General features: G+C 33.6%; 1 protein-coding gene and 1 long non-coding RNA gene across 2 annotated transcripts; one reads left to right on the top strand and one right to left on the bottom strand.

Annotated features, from left to right (window-relative positions):
* Positions 1-7,890: 7,890 nt before the first annotated feature.
* Positions 7,891-14,152, top strand: LOC126886350 (uncharacterized). Its single transcript, XM_050653238.1, has 2 exons — positions 7,891-8,363; positions 13,249-14,152. The coding sequence occupies exons 1-2, from the start codon at positions 8,030-8,032 to the stop codon at positions 13,488-13,490; spliced, it is 576 nt and encodes a 191-aa protein (XP_050509195.1). The 5' UTR covers positions 7,891-8,029; the 3' UTR covers positions 13,491-14,152.
* Positions 8,925-25,198, bottom strand: LOC126886351 (uncharacterized). The gene is made up of 3 exons (XR_007698569.1): positions 25,071-25,198; positions 11,975-12,132; positions 8,925-11,814 (listed from the first exon to the last, which is right to left on the bottom strand). It is a non-coding gene; the product is annotated as an uncharacterized LOC126886351 (long non-coding RNA).
* Positions 25,199-25,512: the final 314 nt, after the last annotated feature.

The following is a 25,512-nucleotide window of genomic DNA, read 5'->3' as shown; positions in this document are numbered from 1 at the left end:
GTTTTAACTAAATATCCGCTGTGTCTAGGTACACGCTAACGTGTACGCAAATAAAAAAGTTAGGTACACGCTTAAACGTCATGAAATCAGTGATATAGTATTTTTCATGAGCATTTTTCAGTGCGTAACAAATAATAGGAAAAAGGGTAAGTCCGTGATAATACACATGTTTAAAACAAAGATAACAACTAAAAGGTATTAAGTAACACTAAGCTTAACAGCTAAAATAACTAACTACCAAAGGTATTAATTAAAAATGTTTAAGGGAATTATAATGATAATTTGCTGTCTTTTAAAAAGTTAATTAAAGAGTTGTATACATCTACAGAACCAAGTGATAATAAATATAGTATATTCCAAGGAGTTGCTACTTTACATTTTAATAAATCATTTATTAATTTAGATGAGTAAATTGTATTTTTAGAACAACCAAAAAATATATGATCTAAATCACTTTCCTCTTCACAATGCTCACATTTATCATTATCCAAAACCTGTATTTTAAATAAATGCTTTGGATAACATGCGTGAACATGTGAAGAAGACCAGGATGAAACACAATTTGGCTTCAGAAATGGACTGGGAACCCGGGACGCACTCTTTGCACTAAATGTGTTATTGCAGAAATGCCGAGATCAAAGGAAAGACGTCTTTGCTGTATTTATTGACTATGAGAAGGCCTTTGATCGAGTACAACATCACAAATTAATTAAAATACTAAAGGATAAAGGAGTTGATAGTCAAGATGTACGAATCATAGAAAAATTATACTGGCGTCAAACAGCGACAGCTTGCATAAATGGAAAATCAACAGAAATATGCAAAATACAAAGAGGCGTCAGACAGGGTTGTATACTGTCCCCACTGTTGTTCAATTTGTATTCAGATAGAATATTTAAGGAAGCGCTGCATAATTTGGAATGGGGTGTGAAGGTTAATGGAATTCTGATAAATACAATCAGATATGCAGACGATACAGTTATTTTAAGTGATGATATGAATGGATTACAACACCTTTTAAATGCCATTGACAGAGTGGGAAGAGAGTTTGGCCTAAATATAAACTGTTCAAAAACAAAGTACATGGTATTTAGCCGTTTGGCCCATCAAGATTCACGGTTATATGTTGATGGTCATATGATTCAAAGAGTACCCAGTTTTAAATATCTTGGTTGCCATATTACTGAACAACTAGATCCAGATAAAGAGATAAAATGTAGAATCGAGATAGCCCGCACGACATTTTTAAAAATGAGGTCATTCTTCTGTAATGATACCTTGCAACTTCAACTTCGAAAGCGCATGATTAAATGCTACATTTGGTCAGTCCTCTTGTATGGTGTCGAAGCATGGACATTAAAAATATCCACCATTAACCGTTTGGAGGCCTTTGAAATGTGGCTGCACAGACGTATTCTAAAAATACCATGGACGGCTATGCTGACAAATGTGGCAGTCCTTAAGAGAGCAAATGCTACCCGTGAGCTGCCTGATAACATCAAATATAGAAAGATGGCCTATTTTGGACACGTAGTAAGGGGAGACCGGTATAATATTCTTCAACTTATTATGATGGGTAAAATCGAAGGACGCAGAGGAATTGGTAGAAAGCAGGCCTCTTGGTTGAAGAATATCCGGGAGTGGACAGGAATAAAGAAAGCAGAACACCTATTTAGAATAGCTCGAGACAGAGACAGTTTCGCCATGTTAATCGCCAACGTCAAGGGGACTTGATAGGGCACGTTAAGAAGAAGAATAACATGCGTGCCCGAATCGTACTCTAATAATAGAAGTTATGTACTTTCTAGAAGCTCTACAAGACTTGTACCAAGGAAATTTAAATATATAGGGCTGAATTAACGAGTATCTATTTTGATTCACAAAAGAGTATTCCTTCCACTGGTAGCTCCACTCCCGATGCAGTGTTGACTTGAAAGAGATTATACTATCAGTCAGTGTTATTTTATGTAGAATACTGGTATCGGATGAAACGCTTTCTTTGGCTAATAAGTCGACATACTCATTATGTTCAAATCCTGCGTGTGCTTTAATCCAGATAAAATGTACATTGATTCCTTTGGTTAAAAGATTTTGTTTAATATGTTTAATTTTATAAATGTATGGGCAGTCTTGGATGTTTGGGGGTCCATATTTACCAAGAGATTTCAATACTGTCAGACAAAATTATAATATGGGCGAAATCAAATTCAGCTACATATAGTAAAGCTTCATATATTGCAATAGCCTCTGCTGTATAAATCGAAGTCTCCGGTTTCAGTTTGAATTTCTTTTCTATATGTCCCGATGGTATAAAAAAGGCGCATCCAGTTCCATCTGCAGATTTAGACGCATCTGTATATAGAGCTATTGACTCATTGTAATTGTTCGTTATGGATAAAAGAATATTTTTATTTAAATATATGTTTTCACTATAATTTGGTACAATAATATCTGTAGGAGAAAAGAAAGAAGAGTACGCGTAGTTTTTGAATAAGTCGTTCGTTTTATCTATATTTTTTAAGAGTACTATATTTTGATTATAAGCTTCACACAGTAAGGGAGATTTCTTTTTTTGCCAATATTTATTGGTTAGATCATGGCAACTCAAAGTCACTATTTTTTGGTATAGAAGTGGGTTAAGTAAGTATACTTTCATTAAATATTTTTTGGACAAAAAACTTCGTCTTAGATTTAAAGGAGGTTCCAAGGCTTCCAAATATAAAGCTTGTACTGGAGTGGATCTCATAGCTCCTAGACATATTCGTAAGGCTGAATTCTGTAAAACGTTGATTTTGTTTAGTAGTGCATTACTTGCTGATCCATACAAAACACTGCCGTAATCGAAAATAGATCGTATGTAAGCTTTATAAAATAATAAACTTACTTCAACATCCGATCCCCACCAAGTTCTATTAATTGATTTAAGAAAGTTTATTTCCTTATTACACCTGTTCAACATGTCGTCAATATGTAACTTCCAGGTCAATTTTTGGTCGAGTATCATTCCAAGATATTTAATTTTATTTTTAAAATAAAATTTATGCCCACCTAAGGTGATTGTGCTAATATTAGGAAAGTTATATCTGGTAAATAAACAAACTTGTGATTTACTGCATGATAATTCAAAGCCATTTTCAATAAACCATTTTTTATGGAGACCATAGACACTATTCAAGTTTTCAATGGATTGCTGATATTTCTTGTGTTCTGTGTACAAACAGAAATCGTCAGCATATTGTACAATATTAAATGCAATATTGTTAATAGTGATGTTGTGTAGATCTGCTGTGTAAATGTTAAATAAAATAGGGCTCAAAACGGAGCCCTGAGGTAATCCTTTATTATTAAGTCTAGGGCCTATAAGAGTATGATTATTTTTTAAATAAATTATTCTATTTTTATACAGGTTTACAATGTTAGAAGCAAACTGTGATGGAATATTAAAAAATGTAATCATTTTTTCTTGGAGAATTGAAAGAGAGACAGAGTCATAAGCACCTTCGATGTCTAAAAATAAAGCGGGCACATAACTGTTCCAGGAAAAACTGTTCTGAATGTCTACAACAACAGTTGTTAAGGAATCTAAAGTTCCATAACCTTTTTTAAAACCATGTTGGTTAGCGGGTAAAGGATTTTGATCCCTTAGCCACCAATCCAACCTAATCTTAACCATCCGTTCGAGAGTCTTCAATATACATGATAATAATGATATCGGTCGGTAAGCTTCAGCTAATTTAGGGTCTTTCCCCGGTTTGGGAATAGGAACGACTATAATACGCTTAAAATCTATTATGCTGTTGCTTTCAATAATTATCTGGTCAAATATATTTAAAGTAATTGTTTTGCGTTATCTGGTAAATGTTGTATCATATGATATTTGATTGCGTCGTATCCTGGTGAGGTACTAACGCGATTATCAAGGGCAAATTCTAATTCAGCTCTCGAAAAAGGTGTAAGGAGAAAATGATTCTGATCAGATGGAAGCGTTTTAGAAATAATATCATCTAACTGGTTATTTACGTAAGGTGGAGCTATTTTATCGAAAAAATCGTCTACCCATGAGTTACTTAGAGGTAATGAAAAATTAACTTTTTTCCTATTCATTTTTCTTGCTTGATTCCAAATAAGACTAGATGGAGTTTGTTTATTTAATTTTGAACACCATTCAACCCAACTTTGTTTGGCCTTTAATTTCAGGAATTTTTTGACACGAGCATTTATTTCTTTGCATTGAGGTATGTTGTGTATTAACAACAATATTACAAAATATTTAACAATATAAACAATATATTACAAAAGAATTTCTTAAGACTGGACCTATACGAGGACTTGGAAATAATTAGAGAAAAGCAAAGAAGCCCTAACTGTGTTAACAGCCATGTGTCTTTCAATCGTGACTTCAATCCCTTACATCGTCAACTTTTTTCTTAACTTAAATTTTTCAAACTTCTTTGCTGTTTCCAAACTCTTTTTCATTTATATTAACTTTTCCTCCATATTTACTTATTTAACAGATGACATTTCTAACATCAACTCATTATATCCCTTAACTTCTACTAGTCTTTCAAAATAATCTACTTTAACTTTTTCCACAGTTTTTATTAAATCGACCAGTCACAACTCTAACACTATTTGATCTCTTCCACCCAATTTCATAACTTATTGCCATTTGATCAGGTTATCGTTATAGGTCCAACTAAACTTCAGAAAAATATTTATAAAAGGTTTTTATACTAATTCTTCCACTCTCTTATCCATAGGATGTGGGGTCTGGTTTCTGGGGCGCCCAGCCTTTTTCATCACACCTCATTACAGTAAACAATTCTGATATCAAATCACAAATTATTCACTACCTTCTAATTTTACACATATTGCTTGTTTTCCAATACACCTTCATACATCTATCCAGTTTTAAACCTTTTCAATTCAACTCGATAACTTGGTATAAAAAAATAGAAAAAATCCCTATTTCATAAACATGTTTAGTCCTAGATGCCTATGTTACATAAAAGGACCTCATACTTTTGCCAGGTTATTAGTTCAATTGATATTCTTTTTCACTTCCAATATCAACACTCAGGTACCTTAACCAATTAATTCACATATCATTATATCATATCAGTTTCCTCCTGTGACTCATACAACTTATCTTAATTTCAACACTACTTTAATATCAGACTTCCATTTACTACAGACTCTCTAATTTACTCTGCCATTAGTACAATTAAACCAAACACTCCTTTTAATTCATAGTAAATTAAATTTTCAACAGCACAGTTGGACTTACTTCAATTTGAATAGGAACCGCATTCATCAACCTTTGAATTATGTATAGGTGGCTGCATAGATTCTGGCTAATTCTCATTATAAAAATCATTTCATACTCCACGTTCATCTTACATATTCAAGGTACTTACTTAAATGTAATTATAGCCACAACTTTGTTGATGTTTGTTATTACTATGTAAATTTTCATTAAATATTTTACTAACAATTAGTTGGCTGTCGTAATACAGGGTAAATTCCACGTCACGTTGTCCATAAGTCTTTTGACACCTTTCAGAAACATCACTCATTTCGCATTCAGTTGCCATTAAGTCATTGAAATGTGATCAACTCAATTTGGATCCCACGTGTTAGGAAACCTGTATACTTTACCTTAGGGCATTATCCTGTTTGCCATGTGACCATCACAGGCCTTTTTATTGAAGTATGCACTTTTAAGGCATCTATTTTATGTAAAGGGTTTTTACCCAGATATTTTTCTTTTGTGGCTCAGCTAGCATCCAGTTTGTAAGTATAACCAACTTGCTCTAACCTTTGTCAAAATTTAAATACTAACTTTATATTCATTAAATCGATTATACTTATTTTTAGATCGAACACTGATGATGATTTTTTATAAAAATCGAAAACGTTTTGTTGTGATGTAGCCCTTTTAAGGGATTTTTAATAAAAAAAATTTATACCTTTTACCAAGGTCCCTATACCATAGGTTGTATGGTAACTTTGACATTGACAAATGAAATATTGTCATCGTGACGTCACCCAGACGATCAATTTTACGAATTGTTTGTAAACGTAATAGGATACGTGGTTTGGAGGCTATATTTTGTTATTAAATATGGTTAGTGTTTTAATTTGTGTTTATATCTTGAGATATAATGTATCTATAGATATCATTAAGTGTTTTTAGTATAATAACTTAAACCCAAAACTCTTTTACAAGTGTTAAGATACATTTTAATGTGGTTGTATTAAGTACCTACTTACTTACTGGATTTTCTTTCTGCTGTATTGTATAGTAAAGGACATTCTTGTATAGAGACATTACAGTTCTGTAATGTCTCTTGCAGTTCTTCACATCAAGTTTACATCTTAGACTTATTGAACAATATATCTAATTAAGTCTATAGATAATAGATCTATTATATGTAATTGTTTCATATAAAATTATAACCAATATTGCAGCCATCTGAAGATCGTTTGAATAAACAATTATAAACTAAATGAATATATAAAATGGGGAAAATTCCCTTTATTGCACTGAAATTGTATTTTTTTATAATTTACTGTTAATGTAAAACTTCACAGGTACCTATTGAATGGAATCATAATGTTTTAATAGTTTTGGATATTATAATCCAGTACCTAAGGTAATCATGCAGATGCTCTAATATGTTAAACTTAAGGGAAAAACTACTAATTTTGATACATAAATCTTTAGTTGAATCTCTTTTTCACCATGGTTTACATGTTAGGAGGAATTGATAATAATGTACTACATGCATTATCCCCAATTCAAAATTATTATATACCTACTCAAAATCATTTAAAAAAGTAAATTGTATTCAACCCATTATTAATATACCTAGGATATTTGAATGATTTAGTCCCATATATATACAAGAAAGAATCTCTTTCTGCTTTAATTAAGTAGTAATGCTATTCTACTGCATGTATTTAATTGCAATTATATTCTATGATTTTTGTAACTCTACAGGTATCTACCACATTTTTTAAAGAATATATGAAATAGTCATTAAAAATCCAAACGTATTTTTTTTAAATATACACATTTTCAATACATTCCTACTTTCCGAGTTCATTTCAGTGAGTGAAGTGAATGAATTTGAATGCAGCATTCTGGGTGACGTCACTCCCGCCATTAGATTCTCGACGCTGATTGGTGGAAAGTTACCATGCAACCTGTCTATTTATGAACCTTGACCTTTTACAAAGGATTTCTTTCCAATTTTGTGATTGATGGTATACAGCCAACTACAGGAAAACCTTTTCTTTTCCTTGTGGATTTTTTAAATATCATCAACTCTGGATTAAATTAAATATTTAGAAAATCAATGTGTCCAAATGTGTGGGTCGGCACTGCCGACCCTGACTGGCCGCCACTGTGACGCTGACACAGAAGACGCGGATAAACACAGTATAGGTCTTAGACAAGGAAAAAAGAGCTTGTCTAAAAAGTGCACTTTACATCAACAATAAATTGAACAATAAATTGACCAAGTTATTCAAGTCCAAATTTGACGTGTTCTCAAAGCACAATTTGACATCCATATTTGTTCGTTATTAACTTGACGTCAATAAATTCGTGAATTTCTTGAAAGCAAAATTTTCTTGTCCTCAAAAAAATTGAAGGAACTTGGAATAAATGTTGTAAAAATGTCAATATTTTCAGTAGTACCAATGCAATGATTTTTTTATTAGAAGCTTTTAAATGTCGTTAGTTTCTTTGTTTGAGTAAAGTGTTTGATTTGAAACAGAATAGAATAGAACAGATTAATAAAATAGAGAGATAGATTAGAATAGATATATAGTATAGAATAAACTTGAAATTGAATAGAGTAGAATATAATAGAATAGATGTAATATATATGTAGATACTTACTAATAAAGTATTTGATTTAAAACAGAATAGAGTAGAATGTAACAGATTAAATGAAATATATAGATAGATTAGAATAGATATATAGTATAGAATAAAGTAAAATATAATATAATAGGTGAAATGATTTTGAAAAGCAATAGTTTTAAGTACCTACTATCGGTATTACAGAGTAATGGAGAAATAGATGGAGATGCATGCAGTAGAATTAGGGCTGGATGGATGAAGTGGAAAGAAGCGAGTGGTGTGTTGTGTGACAGAAAAATTCCAATGAAGCTGAAGGGAAAATTCTATAAAACAGCCATAAGACCGGCTATGATGCACGGAACTGAATGTTGGGCAGTGAAAAAGAAAGCGGAACAACGAATGCATGTGGTGGAAATGAGAATGCTTAGATGGATGAGTGGAGTGACAAAGAAGGATAAAATTAGAAATGAGTATATTAGGGGAAGTCTAGGTGTGGCACCAATTGATGCCAAAATGAGAGAGCATGGGTTAAGATGGTTTGGTCATGTTCAACATCGAGACGTTAATCACCCAATACGAAGAATAGCTGAAGTGCAGATTCCTGGAAGGAGTAGGAGAGGAAGACCAAAGAAGACGATAAGGCAGGACATGTTGGTAAAGGGGATTAACATTGATATGACTCAAGATAGAATTGTGTGGAGAAATGCAATTAGGGAAGCCGACACTGCATAGGGATAAGGCAAAGAGAATGATGATGATGATAATAGGTGTAATGTGTAGATACTTATATAGAATAGGTTTGAAATAGAGTAGAATATAATAGAATAAAGAGACTATATACATCCCTAATAGCACAAGGATGTCCTTCACGGACTGTAGGGAGGTCCGTTTTCGTCCAAGGAACGTCCTATTTTGGTCCAAATGCCACGTTGCCAAACGTCCACCTAACGTCAGAGGGGACGTTCAGTGAATGTCAATTGGACCTTCATAGGACGTCCCAGTTTGGTCCAATGTCTTGCTGCCGAACGTCCATCTAACGTCCTGAGAGGACCTCCTGTGGACGTCTAGCATCGATATTTAGACCTGTGGAGAATGTATGGTGGGAAATAAAAAATAAATTTTTAAGGAACTTATATTACATCTTATATTAAATTACAATTATTAGATATTACATTATTTACATTAAATTACAATACACTTCTCCAAGAAATTAACGCACCACCTTAAAAATAGGGCATTTTTGATGTCTCGAATTTTCTAAACCTGTTGTCCCATCTGAGTGATTTTTTTATAATATAGCCTAGGCTATAGGTTACATCCTTAAGCTTGTCATGCACTGGGAGCTATACTGTAATATATGTATATTATATCATATCGCTCTCTATAGTAATGAGTGAGCCTGCAGACAGGGAACTAATGGTTCCGTATGTGCAGTCTCACTCATTACTCATTACTATAGAGAGCGATGTGATATAATATATATTACAGTATAGCTCCCCGTGCATGACAAGCATAAGGCAGTAACCTATAGCCTCAGGCTATATTATTATAAAAAAATCACTTAGATGGGACAACAGGTTTAGGAAATTCGAGACATCAAAAATGCCCAATTTTTAAGGTGGTGCGTAATGCACTGTATATATAGGTAAACTTATATACAGGCTGTAACAAAAATAAAATTTTTGTGTTTATTTAGTTGGCTATCTATTATAGTGTACAATCATCTAGAACAGCGGTTCTCAATCTGTGGTACATGTACCACTGGTGGTACATTTCACTATTTGAGGTGGTACACAAAACTCAATACAGCCAAAATCAGCACCGCTATTGGCACAATTATAGTTAATTAGATCACCTAGCTAGATAGGTATTTTAGTTAGATGGTACCAAAAATAATAAAACGTATTTGGTGGTACCTGACTCAAAAAGATTGAGAACCGCTGATCTAGAATATTTTGAACAAACTAAAAACACGAATATATCATCGAAAAATTAATAAAAAGGTCTTAAAATGCTTGGTTATATATTAAGATCTAGTTAAAAAGAAACCAAAAACTGGATATTTTCTACAGAACGTAGATTATGAATTTTTAAGCCAGCTAATCCCATTTATTATACAGGGTGTCCCGAAAAGATTGGTCGTAAATTAAATCACATATTCTGGGACCAAAAATAATTTGAATGAACCTAACTTACCTTAGTACAAATATGCACACAAAAAAAGTTACAGCCCTTTGAAGATACAAAATAAAAATTGATTTTTTCGAATATATCGAAAACTATTAAAGATTTTTTATTGAAAATGGACATGAAAGAATATTATTGCAGTAACATCTTAAAGAAAAATTATAGTGAAATTTGTGCACCCCATAAAAATTTTATGGGGGTTTTGTTCCCTTTAACCCCCCCAAACTTTTGGGTACGTTCCAATTAAATTATTTCTGCGGTACCATTAGTTAAACACTGTGTTTTTAAAACTTTTTTACCTCTTTCTATTTTTTCGATAAAGCTCTTTTTATCAAGATATGGCTTCTTTTTAAAATGGTTCAAAATATACCTAAAAATGTAAATCATAAATAAATTTTCATATTATTAGTCTCTACAATCGTACTTAACCATATACAAATATGTGGTGGATTTGACAAATATTCAAAATATCACGATAAAAACTGACTTCAAAAAAGTACTAAGAGGCCAAAAAGTTTTAAAAACATTGTGTTTAATAGTACCACAATAATAATTCAATTGTAACTTACACAAAAGTTTGGGGGGGTTTAAACGAACAAAACCCCCATAAAATTTGTATGGGGTGTCGGGTGTCCAAATTTCACTATACAGTGGAACCTTGATTATCTGTCTCTCTATTAACTGTCACCTCTGTTAACCGTTTTGTAAGAGAGACTAAAAACTTTTTTTACAGTCACCTCCTGTTTTCATATGATATTTTTTGACATGTTTTGTAGTAAATTCAATTATCTATTTACTACAAAACATGTCAAAATTTACATGTGAAAACAGAGATGACCCTAAAAATGGTTTTTCGTCTCCTACAAAATTCATGAAAAAGCAGATAGGAGGTATTGTCACATCACCGACGATATACCAGAAGTATATGTAGCCATACCAAATAATACATCCTTGATCAATATAAACATTTTTATTGCACAAAATCTTGTCATATATTTTTTTCCATAATCATCACTACGATGATGATTCATTTGTATTGAATTGTACATTGCAATTCTCTGATGTTTGGGAAAAAGGGCTTAAGTCAGAATTGCACATCAATAATGTTTTGATGATTTCTGGACCAGAAAAATCGGCTCTTTTTATTGGTACATACAGTTTAAGTCTGCAACACTTTTTTTATGGTCCAGAAATCATCAAAACATTATTGATGTGCAATTCTGACTTAAGCCCTTTTTGCCAAACATCAGAGAATTACAATCTGGTCATAACTGACCAATGAGCAATTTTAATTTAACCTAAATTACTACTGTTCCTTAAAATGAAGAGCTTACCCCATAGCGTCTCTTATCTAATCTAACAAGATCGTGCACTATTCTAACATACACAGGCACACAAGCACTACGCTCTGCTTTTCACTATCACCTATCACTCAAACTAGTTCAAAAGGCTTTGTCCTCTTCAATCTTCTAGTTTGTCCAGTAGTAGATATGAGGAGCTGGATTTCCTCAATATTCTCATACTTATGAAGTTGTTGTTGCTCATGACTTCCTGCTATCTTCTTGATGACTATATTATCCAGGTTCCATTCCTAGGTCTTGATATTTGTTTATAAAGTAATATCTTATTATGCATCGACAATGTGGAGTTTCTTCCAACTAGTCAATACACTTTTTATAGGTATCTTTCATAGCCACAACAAGGCTATAATACGTTTCCTTCCTGGTTTTTTTGTAGACCACTTTCAGCTGATTCTAAAAAATTAAAATGAATGGTAATTTTTCTATTCTTTACAATTAAAAATCAAAAGAAATAGGTAGTACTATTTACAGGTAATAATATGCATAAAGACAAAGCAATATTTATGTATTCCTAAAGAATACAGAAAATTGAAAACGTTTTTATAATACTTACATAATTGTTTAAACAAAAGAGACCCAGCCAGAGCAAAACGCAAAACTAACAGACAGAACTGCAAAAAAAAGCCACTAATTTCCATTTTTCCACCCCCTTATCTTATATGCATTTTCCAATCAAAATTTTTAGGTTGTCATGAACATGAAAGACTCAACCTCAACAAATAATAATAAACAAAAAGCTCTACTTCCACTTCCCGCCAAATGGACACAGGTTTGTGACACTGAATTCACGCCAAATAAAATGAAAAAATAGAACAATTTTCTTTTTCGTCAATTTCTTCACGTGAAGTTTATAACGAACAAACTTAGACGTCAAAGTGTGCTTTTACACGTCAAATTTGGCCTTGAATAACTTGGTCAATTTCTTGTCCAATTTATTGTTGATGTAAAGTGGACTTTACATCAACAATAAATTGAACAATAAATTGACCAAGTTATTCAAGGCCAAATTTGACGTGTTCTCAAAGCACAATTTGACATCCAAGTTTGTTCGTTATTAACTTGACGCCAATAAATTCGTGAATTTCTTGAAAGCAAAATTTTCTTGTCCTCAAAAAAATTGAAGGAACTTGGAATAAATGTTGTAAAAATGTCAATATTTTCAGTAGTACCAATGCAATGATTTTTTTATTTTTTGAATGTCGTTTGTTTCTTTGTTTGAGTAAAGTGTTTGATTTGAAACAGAATAGAATAGAACAGATTAATAAAATAAATAAAATAGAGAGATAGATTAGAATAGATATATAGTATAAAATAAACTGAAATAGAATAGAGTAGAATATAATAGAATAGATGTAATATATATGTAGATACTTACTAATAAAGTATTTGATTTAAAACAGAATAGAGTAGAATGTAACAGATTAAATGAAATATATAGATAGATTAGAATAGATATATAGTATAGAATAAAGTAAAATATAATATAATAGGTGAAATGATTGTGAAAAGCAATAGTTTTAAGTACCTAGGATCGGTATTACAGAGTAATGGAGAAATAGATGGAGATGCATGCAGTAGAATTAGGGCTGGGTGGATGAAGTGGAAAGAAGCGAGTGGTGTGTTGTGACAGAAAAATTCCAATGAAGCTGAAGGGAAAATTCTATAAAACAGCCACAAGACCGGCTATGATGCGCGGAACTGAATGTTGGGCAGTGAAAAAGAAAGCGGAACAACGAATGCATGTGGTGGAAATGAGAATGCTTAGATGGATGAGTGGAGTGACAAAGAAGGATAAAATTAGATATGAGTATATTAGGGGAAGTCTAGGTGTGGCACCAATTGATGCCAAAATGAGAGAGCATAGGTTAAGATGGTTTGGTCATGTTCAACATCGAGACGTTAATCACCCAATACGAAGAATAGCTGAAGTGCAGATTCCTGGAAGGAGTAGGAGAGGAAGACCAAAGAAGACGATAAGGCAGGACATGTTGGTAAAGGGGATTAACATTGATATGACTCAAGATAGAATTGTGTGGAGAAATGCAATTAGGGAAGCCGACACTGCATAGGGATAAGGCAAAGAGAATGATGATGATGATAATAGGTGTAATGTGTAGATACTTATATAGAATAGGTTTGAAATAGAGTAGAATATAATAGAATAAAGATACTATATACCTACATCCCTAATAGCACAAGGATGTCCTTCACAGACTTTAGGGAGGTCCGTTTTCGTCCAAGGAACGCCCTATTTTGGTCCAAATGTCGCGCTACCGAATGTCTGTTGGACGTCCACTTAAGGTCCGAAGGGACGTACATTGGACCTTAATCGGACGTCCTAGGGGACGTAAATTGGACCTTAACAGGACGTCCTATTTTGGTCCAAATGCCACGTTGCCAAACGTCCAATGGACGTCCACCTAACGTCCGAGGGGACGTTCAGTGAATGTCAATTGGACCTTCATAGGATGTCCCAGTTTGGTCCAATGTCTTGCTGCCGAACGTCCATCTAACGTCCTGAGAGGACCTCCGGTGGACGTCTAGCATCGATATTTAGACCTGTGGAGAATGTATGGTGGGAAATAAAAAATATATTTTTAAGGAACTTATATTACATCTTATATTAAATTACAATTATTGGATATTACATTATTTACATTAAATTACAATACACTTCTCCAAGAAATTAACGCACCACCTTAAAAATAGGGCATTTTTGATGTCTCGAATTTTCTAAACCTGTTGTCTCATCTGAGTGATTTTTTTATAATATAGCCTAGGCTATAGGTTACATCCTTAAGCTTGTCATGCACTGGTAGCTATACTGTAATATATGTATATTATATCATATCGCTCTCTATAGTAATGAGTGAGCCTGCAGACAGGGAACTAATGGTTCCGTATGTGCAGGCTCACTCATTACTATAGAGAGCGACGTGATATAATATATATTACAGTATAGCTCCCCGTGCATGACAAGCATAAGGCAGTAACCTATAGCCTCAGGCTATATTATTATAAAAAAATCACTTAGATGGGACAACAGGTTTAGGAAATTCGAGACATCAAAAATGCCCAATTTTTAAGGTGGTGCGTAATGCACTGTATATATAGGTAAACTTATATACAGGCTGTAACAAAAATAAAATTTTTGTGTTTATTTAGTTGGCTATCTATTATAGTGTACAATCCCTAATAGCACACGACGTCCAATGGACGTCCAAAATAGGTCCATTTTTGGTCCTAACGTCCATGGACTATAAATGGACGTCCTTTGGACGTCCCACGTTGGACGTCCTTCGGAAGGAATAAATATGGACGTCCTTTGGACGTCCGACTTTGGACGTCCTTCGGACGGAATAAAAATGGACGTCCGACTTTGGACGTCCTTCGGAAGGAATAAATATGGACGTCCTTTGGACGTCCGACGTTGGACGTCCTTCGGACGGAATAAAAATGGACGTCCTTTGGACGTCCGACGTTGGACGTCCTTCGGATGGAATAAATATGAACGTCCTTTGGACGTCCATATACTGGACGAAATACGGGCGTTTTATGAACGCTTCCCTAATAGCACACGACGTCCAAAATAGGTCCATTTTTGGTCCTAACGTCCATGGACTATAAATGGACGTTCTTTGGACGTCCGGCGTTGGACGTCCTTCGGTGGACTAAATATGTACGTCCTTCGGACGTCCGACGTTGGACGTCCTTCGGTGGACTAAATATGTACGTCCTTCGGACGTCCGATGTTGGACGTCCTTCGGGTGGAATAAATATGAACGTCCTTTGGACGTCCGTACTGGACGAAATACGGACGTTTGCTGATCGTCTATATTGGACATATTATACGAATTACGGGATAAAATAGCAAAATAATTCAATAAAATATTTTATGTTAATAAAATAGTTTAGATCGAAAAGATAATTATATTTAATTCAAAATTGCACAGTTTAATATTCTAAACATGTTTTTGTTTTTTTTTGTAAAGTGTGAAAATCTTATTTGTAAATTATTTGTTACAATGTTTTATTATTCTAGTTACCAAGATCACATAAGTTTGCTAATTAATTCTAGTAAGCAAAAATATAATTTTTATCAATGTATCCGTACTACAAATGAATCTTAAGAGCATCTTTTTGAAGTTGAATATACGTGCTCAAAATAGGTCCAGTCTTAGTCCTAATGTCTATGGACTATAAATGGATGTCCTTTGGACGTCCGACGTTAGACGTACTTCGGGTGGAATAAATATGAATACGGTGGACTAAATATGTACGTCCTTCGGACGTCCGATGGTGGACGTCCGATGGTGGAATAAATACGAACGTCCTTTGGACGTCCGTACTGGACGAAATACGGACTTTTTGTGGACGTCTGAAAATCACCCCCACTACTTGGTTCCTCTGTTGACAAAACTATAACGATAGGCGATAGATTTTCGATTCACCCACCGATATCAGTATCAGTTCGAAGTTGGAGAGTTGATCTCTCAGTCGTTGTCGTCGTTAGGGCTCCGCGTAGAGTTTTATTCATTAACCACTGATTTTCATAATGTAAGAAATTATATTATATACGAATTAAAGTGTAATATACTTATACATATACTATATATTACGTAAAACTATGAAGACGCTGTTTCACAACATAACACAGAGTCCGACCGCCTCATCGGGCCATTTAGAGCATCAATGCATAAGTCCATCCAATGGATTATTATGTGCCCCTTTGACATAGGCGCACAACATTTTAATCTACCACCCTGAGGATTCCTGCTCCTGGAGATTTTCTGAAGTGCCGAAACAGTCTATGTTCCTGATTCCTCGATCAGATGAGAAGTTTTCGGAGCCATCAACCCCAGACAGCTACTGGAGCTCCACGTTGCAGCCAGTCACTTCTTGGTAAGTGAACGCCAAAGAGGAAGCATTCAGACTCTGCTGCTACCACCGTCTGGACATAGCCTATCGATTCCTGATGGCCTAGAGGACAAACTCGCCGAGAATGGTGGACAAAACAACCAGCCAGGACAACTGGTATCCAAACATTGGTATTATTTACGTTTTTTATTACATTTACATATTTTTTCATGCTCTTTGATATATTTCTTATGCTTTCTGGTATATTTTTCATACATTTTTCAATCTTATGGGTGTTTGGTAAAGAATGGGCCCTAGCTTAACCTTGGATTACTGAGCTTAAAATAGGTCGATTTAAGCTAACTTACTTTAGTACGAAAGATGATAATAACCGAAATACAGGGTGTCAAATTTAAACTTTTATTTTATTCTTGATTATTTCCTGGGCAATACATCATTTTTGGTGTTGAATTTAGATTTCTTGTCCCAAAAAACCCCCGCTTACCAAATTTCGTGATATTATCCCATGCTTGTTAGGAAATATTCAAGAATAAATAAAATAAAAGTTTAAATTTGACACCTTGTATTTCGGTTATTATCAACTTTAGTACTAAAGTAAGTTAACTTAAATCGACCTATTTTACCCTCCGAAATCTAAGGTTAATCTATGGCCTATTCTTTACCAAACACTCTGTATAAGTACATAATTGCATTCTAGCCAATCTTTTTGATTTTCTATAAAGTACAGACTTCCTTGAATTTTTACTGCAATGTAACTTCTTGGATTTGAATTTAAAATTTATTGTTAAAGGAAATTTCCGCTAGCTCGGTGGCCCCTTTGTTCGTCTTACTACTTACCTCTACCCAACGGTTCTTTTGTCAAACAGATTGGGTTGGTATGTACCTGGTAAGCAAAAGGTATTTATCTCAGTATTTTATAATCTATTTATAATATTGAAATATCTAAGCGAAGGCGGATGAAAAAAAATTAGACAAAAGTTGAATGATTATTATAATATTATAATATTACACTATATAATAAGTATACATAGATAGAATATCTTCTTTTTAAGAAATTGTCCATTATCTCCAAATGAGCAAGGTGTCGATTTGAAATATATGTATAATATACAGCCCATTACGCACCACCTTAAAAATTGAGCATTTTTGATGTCTCGAATTTCCTAAACCAGTTGTCCCATCTAGGTGATTTTTTTTATAATATCCTCCTTAAAGTGATACAGTAGCGATCAACAGGTAGCAAAAACGCGTTCCAAGATTGCGGCTGTAATTTTGAATATTTTTTCGAGATATTTGGCACACGTATTCGTAATATAATAAAGAATGGCGGTACAGAGCCCAATTTGAAAAATATATTAATATGTGGAAATTACTCTGTAATTAAATACAATATTAAAAAAACAAGCCTGTACCGCCATTAAGAAGAACAAAAAAATACACTTTCTTCAAATAAACTTTTTTATGCGATGCCTAGATTTTGTGTCATTTTGGAACTACTAAAATTTTTTATTTCATTAGTAGTTCCAAAATGACACAACATCTAGGCATTGGATAAAAAAGTTTATTTGAAGAAAGTGTATTTTTTTGTTCTTCTTAATGGCGGTACAGGCTCGTTTTTTTAATATTGTATTTAATTACAGAGTAATTTTCACATATTATTATATTTTTCAAATTGGGCTCTGTACCGCCATTCTTTATTATATTACGAATGCGTGTGCCAAATATCTCAAAAAAATATTCAAAATTACAGCCGCAATCTTGGAACGCGTTTTCGCTACCTGTTGCTCGCTACTGTTTCCTCTTAAGCTTGTCATGCACGGGGAGCTATATACTGTAATATATATTATATCACATCGCTCTCTATAGTAATGAGTGAGCCTGCACACACGGAACCATTAGTTCCGTGTGCCACATCAATGAGGGTTGTTTGTCTCGTTAATTTATTGACTAATACGAGATCTGGTCTATTATGCGCCACTGTTTGGTCTGTGAGCACAGTGGGGTCCCAGTATAGCTTGTAGTTGCCATCCTCAAGCATACTCTCAGGGACGTATTGATAATATGGGAGATGGTCGGTTTGGAGATATGGTTTTATTATTATTATTATTATTAATTATTATTGTAGTACCATTTAAACACAACGGTATAAAAACTTTTTTGCCTGTTATTGCTTTTTCGAAAAGTTAATTTTTATCGAAATATTTTGAATATTTGTCAAATCCACCACATATTTGTATATGGTTAAGTACCATTATGGAGACTTGGTAATATTATGCAAACTTATTTATGCTTTACATTTTTAGGTATATTTTGAACCATATTAAAAAAGAAGCCAGATCTCGATAAAACGTGCCTTATCGAAAAAAATACAAAGAGGCAAAAAAGTTTTAAAAACATTCTGTTTAACTAATGGAACCTCAGTAATAGTTTAATTGGAACGTACACATTCAAAATTACTGAATAGAGAATTGAAAACCCTTTCAACTGAGGTGCCACACAACCCCTATTCCCATTTAAAAAAATCATTGATTACGTCATCACGCTCAGATGGATGACATCACTAGTATGAAATATATGTCAAAAAGTTGTAATTTAAACACAAAAATCGACCTGTTTCCGGATTTTTCTCTATAGTCGTCCATTTTAGAGAAAATTAATTTATTCCATAATTTAGGACCTCTCTGTATATATTATATCACATCGCTCTCTATAGTAATGAGTGAGCCTGCACATACGGAACCATTTGTTTCCTGTCTGCAGGCTCACTCATTACTATAGAGAGCGATATGATATAATATACATATATTACAGCATAGCTCCCTGTGCATGACAAGCTTAAGGAGGTAACCTATAGCCTAGGCTATAATATTATAAAAAAATCACTTAGATGGGACAACAGGTTTAGGAAATACGAGACATCAAAAATACCCCATATTTAAGGTGTTGCGTTAATTTCTTGGAGAAGTGTATTGTAATTTAATGTAAATAATGTAATATCCAATAATTGTAATTTAATATAAGATGTAATATAAGTTTCTTAAAAAATATATTTTTTATTTCCCACAATACATTCTTCACAGGTCTAAATATCAACTATAGACGTCCACCGAACGTCCTCCCAGGACGTTAGATGGATGTTCGGCAGCAAGACATTGGACCAAACTGGGACGCCCTATGAAGGCCCAATTGACGTCCACCGAACGTCCCCTTGGACGTTAGGTGGACCTCCATTGGACGTTTGGCAAAGTGGAATTTGGACCAAAATTGGACGTCCTGTTAAGGTCCAATTCACGTCCCCTAGGACGTCCGATTAAGGTCCGATTTACGTCCGATTAAGGTCCAATTTACGTCCAATTAAGGTCCCATTTACGTCCGATTAAGGTCCAATTTACGTCCGATTAAAGTCCAATTTACGTCCGATTAAGGTCCAACTTACGTCCGATTAAGGTCCAATTTACGTCCGATTAAGGTCCAACTTACGTCCGATTAAGGTCCAATTTACGTCCGATTAAGGTCCAAGTTACGTCCGATTAAGATCCAATTTACGTCCGATTAAGGTCCAATTTACGTCCGATTAAGGTCTAATTTAAGTCCGATTAAAGTCCAATTTACGTCCGATTAAGGTCCAATTTACGTCCGATTAAGGTCCAATTTACGTCCGATTAAGGTCCAATTTACGTCCGATTGAGGTCCAATTTACGTCCGATTAAGGTCCAATTTACGTCCGGTTAAGGTACAATTTACGTCCGATTAAGGTCCAATTTACGTCCCCTAGGACGTCCGATTAAGGTCCAATTTACGTCCGATTAAGGTCCAATATACGTCCCCTCGGACCTTAGATGGACGTCCAATGGACGTTCGGTAGCGCGACATTTGGACCAAAATAGGACGTATAAAGGACGTTCCTCGGACGAAAACGGACGTCCAATGGACGTCCCTAAAGTACGTGAAGGACGTCCAATGGACGTCCATTGGACGTCCTTGTGCTATTAGGGATCATCTAGAATATTTTGAACAAACTAAAAACATGAATATATCATCGAAAAAATAATAAAAAGGTCTTAAAATGCTTGGTTAGATATTAAGATCTAGTTAAAAAGAAACCAAAAACTGTATATTTTCTACAGAACGTAGATTATGAATTTTTAAGCCAGCTAATCCCATTTATTATACAGGGTGTCCCGAAAAGATTGGTCGTAAATTAAATCACATATTCTGGGACCAAAAATAATTTGAATGAACCTAACTTACCTTAGTACAAATATGCACACAAAAAAAGTTACAGCCCTTTGAAGATACAAAATGAAAATTCGATTTTTTCGAATATATCGAAAACTATTAAAGATTTTTTATTGAAAATGGACATGAAGCAATATTATTGCAGTAACATCTTAAAGAAAAATTATAGTGAAATTTGTGCACCCCATAAAAATTTTATGGGGGTTTTGTTCCCTTTAACCCCCCCAAACTTTTGGGTACGTTCCAATTAAATTATTTCTGCGGTACCATTAGTTAAACACTGTGTTTTTAAAACTTTTTTACCTCTTTCTATTTTTTCGATAAAGCTCTTTTTATCAAGATATGGCTTCTTTTTAAAATGGTTCAAAATATACCTAAAAATGTAAATCATAAATAAATTTTCATATTATTAGTCTCTACAATCGTACTTAACCATATACAAATATGTGGTGGATTTGACAAATATTCAAAATATCACGATAAAAACTGACTTCAAAAAAGTACTAAGAGGCAAAAAAGTTTTAAAAACATTGTGTTTAATAGTACCACAATAATAATTCAATTGTAACTTACACAAAAGTTTGGGGGGGGGGGGGTTTAAACGAACAAAACCCCCATAAAATTTGTATGGGGTGTCGGGTGTCCAAATTTCACTATACAGTGGAACCTCGATTATCTGTCTCTCTATTAACTGTTAACCATTTTGTAAGAGAGACTAAAAACTTTTTTTACAGTCACCTCCTGTTTTCATATGATATTTTTTGACATGTTTTGTAGTAAATTCAATTATCTATTTACTACAAAACATGTCAAAATTTACATGTGAAAACAGATGACCCTAAAAATGGTTTTTCGTCTCCTACAAAATTCATGAAAAAGCAGATAGGAGGTATTGTCACATCACCGACGATATACCAGAAGTATATGTTGCCATACCAAATAATACATCCTTGATAAATATAAACATTTTTATTGCACAAAATATATATATTTCTATATATATATATATATATATATATATATATATATATATATATATATATATATATATATATATATTTTTCCATAATCATCACTACGATGATGATTCATTTGTATTGAATTGTACATTGCAATTCTCTGATGTTTGGGAAAAAGGGCTTAAGTCAGAATTGCACATCGATAATGTTTTGATGATTTCTGGACCAGAAAAATCGGCTCTTTTTATTGGTACATACAGTTTAAGTCTGCAACACTTTTTTTATGGTCCAGAAATCATCAAAACATTATTGATGTGCAATTCTGACTTCAGCCCTTTTTGCCAAACATCAGAGAATTACAATCTGGTCATAACTGACCAATGAGCAATTTTAATTTAACCTAAATTACTACTGTTCCTTAAAATGAAGAGCTTACCCTATAGCGTCTCTTATCTAATCTAACAAGATTGTGCACTATTCTAACATACACAGGCACACAAGCACTACGCTCTGCTTTTCACTATCACCTATCACTCAAACTAGTTCAAAAGGCTTTGTCCTCTTCAATCTTCTAGTTTGTCCAGTAGTAGATATCGAGGAGCTGGATTTCCTCAATATTCTCATACTTATGAAGTTGTTGTTGCTCATGACCTCCTGCTATCTTCTTGATGACTATATTATCCAGGTTCCATTCCTAGGTCTTGATATTTGTTTATAAAGTAATATCTTATTATGCATCGACAATGTGGAGTTTCTTCCAACTAGTCAATACACTTTTTATAGGTATCTTTCTTTTGCCTTTCATAGCCACAACAAGGCTATAATACGTTTCCTTCCTGGTTTTTTTGTAGACCACTTTCAGCTGATTCTAAAAAATTAAAATGAATGGTAATTTTTCTATTCTTTACAATTAAAAATCAAAAGAAATAGGAAATAGGTACTACTATTTACAGGTAATAATATGCATAAATAATTCGTTTCCTAAAGAATACAGAAAATTGAAAACGTTTTTATAATACTTACATAATTGTTTAAACAAAAGAGACCCAGCCAGAGCAAAACTAACAGACAGAACTGCAAAAAAGCCACTAATTTCCATTTTCCCACCCCCTTATCTTATATGCATTTTCCAATCAAAATTTTTAGGTTGTCATGAACATGAAAGACTCAACAGAGTTGGCAGATGCGATTTTCTAAATCCCCCACTTTTAAACTGAAATTCCCCCAAATTGAAGCTCAAATACCCCAAATTTAAATTTTTGCCGCCACGACTAGATTCTGACTGATGCGCATGCGCAGTTCGTAGAAATCAAAATTCAAATGTCAATATGATGTCAATTGTCAATGTCATTTCAGGCCTCAGGGAAGGGATTGTTTGTTGTTATTGTTTTGATTTTAATATATTTTTATAATTTGATTAATAACAATAATATTGTTAACATTATATTGATATCAAACTAGCTGATTACCATTATATTATATGGTCAATGCTTCACACCATAGCAGCTTGATACATTACATTATAAAGCTCAAAAACAGAAATTGAATGGTTAATTACAAAAAACATAAATTTTTCAGTTAATATATTTAAATATGAACCCTCGGAAATAATTTAAATAGTAAGTGTTTTACATGCATGGCATGGCTAATAAGTCGGTTCGGTAAACTCAGACACAACTGGCAAAAACAACAAAATGACCTACTAAAATCACTAGCCAGTTCTGTATGAGTTTAGCGAACAGACTTTAACTGTTCTATAGACCGCTTTACAGCTTGCAAGAAAACTTGCTGCAATTTCTTGCATGCAAGACTTTCATGCAAGTCTATTGCATGGTCTTTTACAGCTTGCAACCCGGCTTGCATGCAATTTGAAAGTTTTACCCTTAACCTAACTTATTGTTTTTTTTTAATTACTTTATTGCTGTTTATTTAACTTGGTAAATTTCGAAATGCCAAGACTATCAGAAATAACCAAATATAAAAGGAAAACGGCGGTAGCAGCAACTTTAAGTATTATTATTGCTGCAGCCAGCCTTTTAGTCACTAATTTAGAACGCCGAGATCGCGCGGAGATGGTGAGTAAGATCTTAGTTGAACAAGAAGAGGGGTAATAATGTATCTCCAACAGAAGAATTTATCCAAGTAGATGATGAAAATGACTCTAATTTTCTAGGAATGAATGTACATTTTAATAAACCCTTGGGAAAAATTGAACAATTACAAAGAAATCTATATTTCGAAATACTATTTCTGCGAAACACAAATTAATTATTATCCTAAGGTACTTAGCTAGAGGAGAGAGAGCTTCCGTAGCTTAATATACAATTTACAATAATTATAGAATCTCAGAAAGTGCCATTTCATTATTCATTCATTTCCATCATTGATATATTTCACAAACAGAAAACAGCTGATCGGCATGTATTCGTGAATCCGTGTCGTCAATGACATTTGATATTGTGGAAAAATCAAATTCCCCTAGACTTGCATGAAAACTTGCAGAAAAAATGGCACCAAACCGATTATCGCGCAATTGCAAGAAGTTGCATGCAATAATCAACTGACGACATACTGCGCATGCCTTTAGGCAACTTTCTTGCGTCTTGCAGGTAGAATTGCAAGCTGTAAAGCGCCCTTATGATTTACACATGATGAGCGAGCAGGGTGCTTATTTCTAAAAAAGAAAATTTCTATTTTCATTTATATGTACATTTTACACCATCATTTCATTTTATATCTTATTAGCCATGCAATGCATGTAAAACGTAGAGGTAGACCAATCCATGATTTTTGAATTTTAGTAGTCAAATGTATTCGCTCCGAGCGTTAACAAAGTGTCAAAGCAAAATCGACCGACCTGCTCATGGTGGCGGTTTTTTGAAATTTTATAAGGACGCTTTGTGTATGTTTAAATGAGACATTTAAAAAAATATCGTGTCACGCTAGTGATATTATGTATTAATATAAACAGAAAATAAAACGCACTATAAATTCTTCACTTTCCAATATTGATTATCAGTTTGATTTTGTATGCATAACCTCACTATCGCAGTTTATGTCAATAAATATTTATTAACGAAAAAGAAAATATTTTGTTGCACTATAAATTACAGTATAAATTAATAACTAATGAATTCTAACAATTGTATTCGGTTATTATCACTACAAAATAAAATATTCAAGCTTAACAAAATAATCCCATAAGACTCAATGTTAAAACGTCCTTACAAAATCTGACAGCGTATCACGTGACTGTACGTAGAGGGGAGACGCACGGAGCCAATAGAGAACAGTAAACCAAAATTATACTATTTATCAACAGAGGGCGCTAAAATAATTCATAGGTTCCATAATCTTCGATTATATGATAGTACAATAATATGCAGTTCTATTCTAATGTTCTATGTATATTCACAAATTTAATTGACCATGACCCCCTAAAATCCCCCACAATTTTTTTTTACCCCCGAAAAATCCCCCAGCCATTACAGCTTAAAAAAATTCCCCCAGACGCTTTCAAATTACCCCAAAAATGGGGGGAAATACCCCAATCTGGCAACTCTGAGACTCAACCTCAACAAATAATAATAAACAAAAAGCTCTACAGCTCTACTTCCACTTCCCGCCAAATGGACACAGGTTGGTGACACTGAATTCACGCCAAATAAATGAAAAAATAGAACAATTTTCTTTTTCGTCAATTTCTTCACGTGAAGTTTAAAAAGTGCACTTTACATCAACAATAAATTGAACAATAAATTGACCAAGTTATTCAAGGCCAAATTTGACGTGTTCTCAAAGCACAATTTGACATCCAAGTTTGTTCGTTATTAACTTGACGCCAATAAATTCGTGAATTTCTTGAAAGCAAAATTTTCTTGTCCTCAAAAAAATTGAAGGAACTTGGAATAAATGTTGTAAAAATGTCAATATTTTCAGTAGTACCAATGCAATGATTTTTTTATTAGAAGCTTTTGAATGTCGTTTGTTTCTTTGTTTGAGTAAAGTGTTTGAT

Source organism: Diabrotica virgifera, chromosome 6, assembly GCF_917563875.1.
Source record: "Diabrotica virgifera virgifera chromosome 6, PGI_DIABVI_V3a".
In the NCBI taxonomy this organism is placed as follows: Eukaryota; Metazoa; Arthropoda; class Insecta; order Coleoptera; family Chrysomelidae; genus Diabrotica; species Diabrotica virgifera.
Note: the sequence above shows the minus strand (reverse complement) of the source record. Positions and strands in the feature narration are given on the sequence as shown.

Bases quoted from the DNA above. Each gene is read 5' to 3' on its own strand.
- LOC126886350 (XM_050653238.1), top strand. From the start codon at position 8,030: ATGATTTTGAAAAGCAATAGTTTTAAGTACCTACTATCGGTATTACAG. The intron at 8,364-13,248 runs GTGTGGCACCAA...GGGGAAGTCTAG, and splicing joins GTATATTAGGGGAAGTCTAG to GTGTGGCACCAATTGATGCC.